General features: G+C 43.3%; 1 protein-coding gene across 3 annotated transcripts; it reads right to left on the bottom strand.

Moving 5' to 3' along the window:
- Window positions 1–491: 491 nt before the first annotated feature.
- spp1 (secreted phosphoprotein 1) lies at window positions 492–8133 on the bottom strand. 3 transcript variants are annotated; one of them, XM_030434792.1, is made up of 8 exons: window positions 8002–8133; window positions 4246–4317; window positions 4040–4081; window positions 3870–3944; window positions 3311–3373; window positions 3050–3190; window positions 2484–2825; window positions 492–1776 (listed from the first exon to the last, which is right to left on the bottom strand). In XM_030434792.1, the coding sequence occupies exons 2-8, from the start codon at window positions 4297–4299 to the stop codon at window positions 1363–1365; spliced, it is 1131 nt and encodes a 376-aa protein (XP_030290652.1). In that variant the 5' UTR covers window positions 4300–4317; window positions 8002–8133; the 3' UTR covers window positions 492–1362. The 3 variants fall into 3 exon arrangements, with proteins under 3 accessions (XP_030290652.1, XP_030290654.1, XP_030290653.1); XM_030434794.1 differs by having other exon boundaries at window positions 2490–2825; XM_030434793.1 differs by having other exon boundaries at window positions 3050–3187.
- Between the last annotated feature and the right edge of the window lie 330 nt (window positions 8134–8463).

Here is an 8463-nt window from a genome sequence, read left to right as displayed (position 1 = left end):
ATGAATGGTAGTTAAGCTGTCTGGGGAGGGAACTCAGTACTGCATTGTAGGTAGGTGACAAGTAATGTCGTAGGCCATCTCCTCTGTTCAAAGACGGTTGTTCCAGTTTGACACAGATGGATTCCTTTCCTCCTCTTTCAAACCACCTGTCCTCTCTAGCCGAGATTTTTACTTGAAGGACACTCCCACACAGAGTTTAAAAGCCTGCAAGTCTCCTACAGTTAGAACTGAAGAAGCCTCTTGGATGAGAGGTGAAAGTTCTCCAGGAAACTGAAACAAGTCCAGTTTCCTACGATACAGCACTTAGAATTACCATGACCTGGATGACTGAGAGCCTTCATCAGCATCTCCTTTTCACTTTTTGAGGATTTCTGCATATAATTGTTTATGACTCTCTCATGCTTTGTGTTTTCAGCTCCTTATATCCCACTTCTCAGCCATCTCAGCACCCTCTCTGTCTTTCTATCTAAAACAAATGTCAACAACCAGCATCTCTTTTTATGAAAAAGATCTTTATTAATTTTTTAGAAATGGTACAATATGTTACATTACAGTAAACAACATGGGACAAACAACATGTAGTGTAGGTAGGAACTGTGCAAATGAATAGGACTGTGTTGTATGTGTGTACTGCATCTATACATGATTGAACCCTGTACCTCTTGTTTCCATCCTTCTATCTACACCAGCAGGTTTGATATTAGCTAGCAACAAAGCTAAGCCACACAGGCAGCAAATGTATGGCTTAATGTCAAGTATAACCTCTATAATGCTTAAAATGATTACAAGTATTTAAATAAACGGTGCACTTTTCTCTTATTTTGTAAGCAAAAAGACAATGTAGGTTTGCATATTGCAGTTATAAATCAATGATTAAATGCAGTGTCGTGCTAGTGTAGATATCAGGACTCGACTGTGTGTCTTTGTTCTTTTCTAGTTTTGACCTTTTACCCCACGGAGGGGAGAGTGGAAGGGGAGAAAGGTCATGAGGTGAGTCAACCTCCTGTTGCAGGTTGCAGTCGACAGTTTCAACATCCTATATAGTTACATTGACCACTTTTCCCCTGCAGGGTCAAACATGGGATTTGCCAGGGCAACAAGACCACAGTTTGCTGGAGTTAATGGTTTATTTAAATATAACCCGGAAAACAAAGCATTGCTTTCTCCCAAAGGATGCACAAAGTATCACAGAGTTTGGTCAATCACATTGAGAATAATAATAATTGAGCCCTGGATGTCCCTGTTTGGCCCTGCAGTGGAATGTGGCTCTGAAGGGGGCTTTTTACACCTCGATGCAGTGTGCGCTCTTTTTGTGAATCTAACAGACACCACCGTCCACTCACTTTCCAAGACAGTCAGGGTTTATTTGGCAGTGATGACCACTGGCATGTCAGTGGTGGTGTCAGGTCCCGCCGCCTGCTCATCTGAGTCACTCCCAGCACTGTCACTCTCATCTGAGTCGCTGTCAGCGGCCCCGGGCGTGGCTGTGGCCTCCTCGCTGCTCTGGCTCTCCTCATCCTCTGACTCCTGGCTGGTGCTGGTGCTGTCGTCTTCGCTGGCGGTGCTTGCACTCTCCTCCTCCTCTTCCTCTGGGGTGCTGGAGCTCTCGCTTTCACTGGTGGTGGCATCGCTGGTGCTAGTGCTCTCTTCCTCTGGGAGGGAGGCCTGGCGGAGGTCCTGGTCCTGAGAGATGCCTGAGGAGGTGTCCAGGCCCTGGCTCTCCACCTCAGGGGTGCTGGTGTCCTCCTCCAGGATATCAGAGTGGACCTGAAGAGCCTGGAGGGGAGGCAGAGCAGGGATGGGAGGGTTAGTTTGCTCGTATTGTGTGTAAGTTCATCGTAAATAAAACACTGCACTGATGGAGGAAATAAAAGTTTGTTTTATCTGTTAATTTTAGTGAAAGACAAAGACATGATGACTCTTTTATTCATGTGGTATTGACACATGTTCAGAGTCTTAAATGAAATATAGTTGTTCCGAAAGTTGAAGCACTAAAAGAAGTCAAAGTGGCTGTTTGAACAGATTACTGAAAAAAGTAGAAGTGAGGGTAAACGTGCCAAATTGAAGTCAATTAAAAGCACTAAAGGGGATCAAGTGAAGGTCCTAAAGAGAGTTAATTAGAGGGGAAATAGTGTCTGTTGAAGTATCAGCAAGGGGAGAAAGTTGAAGTGTTGGCTGAAGTATAAGCACTGAAATTTAAATTAAACTTTAAAAGGCAAGCTAAAGTTGGCTAGAAGTGACAGCAAGTCAAGGGAAGTGGAACAGAAGAATTCATTCATGCTGTAAGTTTTTATTGGAGTTTAGCTGTATTTGGCATTAGTTGGGCATTTTGTAAATCCTACCCACGTGTGCTGATGTTGGGTAGTACAAGGTAAAAGGTAGCATTTTTGGAACTGTAGGGGACAATTTGACATTGGAAGTTGCTGGCACCAACACACCCTACTGTTTGACGGCCTTAACATTCTCAGGAAGCTCAAACTAACCTTTACCTTGTACACCTGCAGTGACTTCTCCACCTCATTGCCGTCTGTCATGTCGTAGGCCATCTTCTTTCCTGTGCCAACCAGCTCGTAGGACTTGTAGGGAACAGGGACCTTGTAGTAGGTTTTTTCCTCCACGTAGTCGATGGACTTGTAGTCACTGGGGTAGCCTCCGTAGCTGTCGCCGCGGCCTGTCTCTGTGTCCGTGACGATGGTAGGGTCGATGGGCTGAGGGGTGGTTTCAGCCATGGGTGCGTCTGTGACAATCACAGGGGTGAGGGTGCTGGGAACAGCGGTAGAGGACTCGCCTGATTCGGAGCTTTCGCTATCCTCCTCCTCGGTTTCCTGGTGACACAGAGGTGAGCTGTCAGAAACTTGGTCTCAAAGATGGTAAACTAATATAGGCATACAGTATATGTGGACCACTTAATTGCATGACATTTGAATGAACTGTTCCTACTCATGCAATGCAGTCGCCCTCAATGCAAAAATGACTGGCAACAGTCTTGATTTGAACCATGAAAAAAACTGTATATAGCCAAATGTGTTCTTGGCATGTTTTTACTCACACTCTCCTCTGTTTCATCATCATCATCACTGTCTTCACTGTCTTCACTGTCCTTGCTGTTGACAGAGGCTGTGTCTGAGGTGGAAGCTGTGTCTGAGCTGTCAGACGACTGGACTTCTACTGGAGCTTCAGGTGCTGCCTGCTACAAAAATCACAAAGTCATAAATGTAGTCAGACAAAAGGTGTAAGAATCTGACTCTTTAACAAGGCATGTCCTGATGAATAATGATTGATTTGATGTAAGTTACTGATCTCTACTGACCGCGTCTTCATCTGAACTCTCGGAGCTCTCGTCTGAGCCGGCAGCGGCTGCTGCTACAATGTCCTGCAACATCAGACCAAATGAATATGATTAACTTTTTTCAACTTTTTTTCCTGGAACAGTTTTATTTATTGCGCCTTCATTTATGTTTTAGTCAAAGAGAACTTGTGGAGGCTCTTTGCCTTTTTAGCATTACCAGATGTTAGCTTTTCCCAAAAGACAGCTGAGATGTTAAACTTCACAGAACTCAAAACAATTGAGGCCATCAGGAAGTACACATAGTGGTGGTACAGGGAATGAATGTCATTTTGACCAGTAGGACCACATCATACCTACCCTACTTAGTGTTGGTGTGCTTGAAACAGAGTTGCCTGATTTTATAAAACTCTTTTTTACAGGATGAGTTGTACCCCTTGTGAAACATAAAATGAACATAGCTTTTGGTGGGACAAACCACTCTTGGGGTGCCCTGGGTTTCTAGGGCTTTGGGGTGATTGCCTACTTTGCCTGTTTGGTAACCTAGCACTGAGTAAATGGATGAATTTAACCGATATTGTACCTGTACAGGTGCTGCAGGGGCCTGAGGAACCACTGCTGCCTGTTTCTTGAGGGCTGGCGGTGCTGGTTTTCTCACCTGTGAACACAACCAACATCAGTCAATGTGGTGCTCTCTCTCTCTCTCTCTCAGTCGTTCTTGCTCTCTCTCTCTCTCTCTCTCAGGATACTCACCACTTCCTCAGAGCTCTCAGAACTGTCAGCAACCTTTCTTGCCTACAAAGCAAGCAAAGATATTTGCAAGTTGAATCGAAAAATCTGAGTACATACACCAAAACTACTTTCAAAATTGGTGGAAAATAAAGTCAAAAATGGAATGCGATTCTCAGTTGTGCAAAAGTTATTTTCAAGTTTTGACTTGACAGAAAAGAGCGACTCACCGGCCGACAGAGAACCGTGGCAAAGAGCAGAACGAAAACGATAGCCACCTTCATTGTGTCACAGTTTGGTGTCTGGAAAGGCAGAAAAACCAAAACATACGCAGGTTCAAGTCACACAATTAAACATGATCGTACAACACAATGACACAATAAAACATAATCATGATACACACAGTTGGTGAGACACCAAAATACACGCCGGAGGTAATAACTTCACAGGAAACACAATGACATGTCAAACTGAAAATGAGCTCCAGGCCTCCACATCAGTCCCCTTTCCCAGATTCCTTCCTAAAAATGGAGGCTGTATGGTCATACGACTTAACTAGCTGTGGGACTTCCTGAGGCCATGGTATGTCACAAGAACTCATTAAGTCCTTAATTACAGACCTAAACGAGTGGTTATGCGTCCTTGACAACTCAGTTTCGATTCAGTAAAACCTTTTCTCTGTCATCAGTGCGAGGAAATCATATCGTTTTGGTCTGTGGTTTGTTTCACTATGAGACAGGAAGTTTCTGGCTGATTCTGGTCCAAAAGGTGGGATATAATAACAGGTATGATTTAGGAACAGATACCATCAAATAAAACATGCTTGAAATCCACAAGAACTTAATGCGTAGTTTAAGGTTTTTTCCACAAAAAAGAGTCGAAATCTGGTAATGCCACGGGAAAAGGCAAAATGCTAAACTAGCATCGCAAAAATAAAACTCAGAGGATAAGGCCGGCATTGTTTTTGTAGTTTGCATTTTGTCAATGAATCCCAACATTGGCCCAGAACCAACAATGTTTTCAATACTTTCTGACTTCTCTGCCCTGTCTGTGGCTCTCAGCTCATTTGCTCCTCTTTGAACATGAAACATTCAAAGAAGACTCCTTCCTAAAACAGATGGATTTTGCAGTTTTCTCATAACTGTTATTCAAACAGAGGGAATGATCGCACTTGTTGGGGACTATTTTCTGCAGAGGAGTGATACACATTTCATGCTCTAGTGAGTTTATAGCAGCAGGATGGGATTAAGTCAAACCAAACTACAGTGTGTGTTCATGGTAATGATCAGTGTGGCCCATTGATGTGTTTTTAATAGTTGTTGGACAACAATGGCGCTCCACGACAAAAGCAGAACAAGATATATCAGGCCTACACAGACAGTAGTTCATTGTTGGTTTTGGTCTTTTCATGGGCAACAGTAACTTTTACTAGTACATGTATAGACCACTTTTCTTTTTTTCACTACCTAATTGAAATATCAGCAACATAAGCCAAATGTCCGTGTAATGCATCCCTCCTTTCACTGCAGGGAATTCACAGCAGCTGTAAAACACGTACTTTATCTCTTTTCCCCTCTCTTACTTTAACAAGATCTTCTTTTCATGTACAGTGTGGGAGCAGCAGTCGGAGAGTCTGCTTCTGTCTTTAATGATGGACTCGTCCTATACCGTGTAATTCTAAAGGTTATAACTGGAAAGCCACAGTGCAGCAGGAACATGCCAGACGCCCATATGATTGTACGGATGTGTGTATTTATGTGCATCTATCTTTGTGAGGACCAGTCTGAGCTTTTTTAGACCTCGAGAGTTGACACATATTCAGAAACTTGGGATATCTTGACTAGTCATTCTAGTCATTTGGGGGTAGGAAATGTTTATATCAATAAGGGTCCTCATAAGTACAGCAATAGGACTGTAGCTGTGTCTTCTTGTAAGGGTGAGGATTAGACAGCTGTGGTTAAAATAACAGTTCGACATTTTTGGAAATTCGCTTTTTCGCTTCCTTTCCGAGAGTTACATGAGATAAACGGTATGAGTCTCGAATTTGTGCAATGAAAACAAAAAGTTAAAGCGACAAGGGAAAGTAGCTTAGCCTAGTATGAAGCCCCAATCCCAGTGGAACCCTCGCCCCCACCACTTAGCTATACCGCTAGTTTTGAATGTTCACGTCTAGCAGTAGGCTGATTCCTGAGTCCTGCTGGGATGGAGCAGTAAGGTGAAGTGCCGGGGCTACATGGCCATCCAAACTGAGGTTTTTCAGAGGCACACTTCAAACCGAGGGTGATGACAACTATGTCATTTCGATGTATCATTGGCTTTCTTTTTAACTAGCATAAAACAATCGCTAGGCTACCAACTCGCTTGTCTTGGTAGCTAACTAGCTAGCTACAGTAATCAAGCAAAAGTCACAAAATCAGCAAACTTCTCAGTTCTTGGTTTGATTTCAATGTTAGGAAACTCTGTTGGACTTAGGATGTTACTTTGAGAAACTAAAAATAACCAGAGCCTCTTCATAACTCTCTTCTGTTGACTGAGGCGGTAGTTAATCTGCATGTGTGTGTGTGTGTGTGTGTGTGTATGTGTTGTCAGTGTGTTTACTCAGTGTGGTTAGTCGGGACTGGTCCTGGTCATGTGACACATAATCCAAACCCTTGTTTCCTGCTGCCCACAGCTTCCTCTTCCTGCCCTGGTGTCACTGTGACACTAATGAGCCAATCAAGCACTGCCGCCCCCAGCTTCACCTCTGGCCAATCACTGGCGGACTTACACCTCCATAAAATCTTAAAAAAGAACTTGTAATTAAGTGCAATAAACTGTGGAGCTTTTATGGCGGATAACCAAACCCTCATGTGGGTTTAATGTGAGTTTGCTCAACACTGACTGTGATAATATTGTACAAGTATGTTTCATAGACAGCTTTTTCAGTTGGTATAATGATCCTTTACACAAAGAAAAGTGTTACTTAACTGGAAAACTACACCGTATACGGCATATTTACAGTGCTAGGATGACATTTGTTACTCGGCCACTGTTATATGTCGTATGTCTTATGTTAATGTAAAAACAAATGACATTTGCTCTCATAAGTTCAGTTTGTGTTGGGTTTTTGCGAGAATCATACTAAACTGGCTTTTTTTTGAGGGTGGGACTTTTTCCAAGCTACATACACAAGTGTTTTGTTTTGTTTTTAAGAAAAGGAAAATAAGAAAATAAAAAATTAACATTTCTGCTGAAAGAAATGTTTGCTGTTTAGTTCTGGAAAAGTCTGTACTTGTACTTGCTTAAAGGAGATGGCCAAAAGTATGTACAACCGATAGAGACTGTTCACTATATGTGACAGCTGACATGTAATCAGTGTACTGCTGTAAAAGCCCTCACTTATATGGTTTTGGGCTTTCCACTAGATGTTGTAGCCTGACTGCAGGGGTTTGTTCCCAACCAGTAACAAGAGCATTAGTAAAGTCCAACACTAATGTTGGATGAGGAGGCCCAGCTCACATTTGGTGCTCCAGTTCATCCTAAGGATGTTAAATGGGGGTAAAAAATGGGAAAACCCTATCTTTACTGACCTGGCTTTCTGCACAGAGATGGAACTCCGTCCTATTGCCAAAAAGTTGGAATCACTTTTCTTGACAATATCACAAGCTAGCCCTAGGATTTATTTTCACTGGAAGAGGCCCATGTCCCTTTAAATCAAATACAGCCCCAGACCAAAAGTATACAAAAGTATTTAGAGGGGTGTCCTCATACCTGTGGCCATGTAGTGTATCTATAATGCATGAAAAAACCTCAGACCTTTTCACAGTGCAAGGTTCTAAATGTCGAATTATTTTCTTCGAGGCTAAATAAAGCATATTCCCAGCAGCTTGTACAAATATTAACCTGCCCTCCCACCTCTCATCACACCACAAGAGTTGCAGAGAAACGCCAACCAAACACTGTACACAGTGAACTTAATGCTCTGTTTGTCCTATATTCATTCTGACCTTGTTTGCAGTCTGAAGAAGCTTCAGGAGTTCAGCGGCTGGAGCGGAAGCAGACGGACGTGGGTTGTCTTGAGTTTATCTCCTGGGTTTTCCCTGGATGTTGTTCGCTGCTCAGTGATGCTGCTGCTGAAACTGAGGCTCCCGGCTGGCTTATAAACCCTCCAGCTTTCGGCAGCAGCCAATCGGCACAGGGCTTGTGATGTCATGAGGTTAACCGCTCCGTGGTCCACCTCTCCTCTCTCTCCCACTCTTCCTGTGGTTGGTGCTGTGGTGGTGTGGGGGCAAACGCACACTCACTTGCACACACACACACACACACACACACACACACACACACAATGCAAAGACAAATACATGGATGAAGACATGCAGACAGCCCAGACAGAATGCGCGTGCACAGCCACACACACACACACACACACACTCTGTATGAAGTTAATTTAAGGACATGTAGTGACATGC

The sequence above is a fragment of the Sparus aurata genome, chromosome 12, assembly GCF_900880675.1.
Source record: "Sparus aurata chromosome 12, fSpaAur1.1, whole genome shotgun sequence".
Lineage (NCBI taxonomy): Eukaryota > Metazoa > Chordata > Actinopteri > Spariformes > Sparidae > Sparus > Sparus aurata.
This window is presented reverse-complemented; position numbering and strand designations above follow the sequence as displayed.

Excerpts from the sequence above, each read along its gene's own strand:
- spp1 (XM_030434792.1), bottom strand. The coding sequence starts at position 4,299 with ATGAAGGTGGCTATCGTTTTCGTTCTGCTCTTTGCCACGGTTCTCTGT. Across the intron at positions 3,945-4,039 it reads CTGAGAGCTCTGAGGAAGTG|GTGAGAAAACCAGCACCGCC; the intron begins GTGAGTATCCTG and ends TTGTGTTCACAG. Across the intron at positions 2,826-3,049 it reads ATGATGAAACAGAGGAGAGT|GAAACCGAGGAGGAGGATAG; the intron begins GTGAGTAAAAAC and ends CTGTGTCACCAG.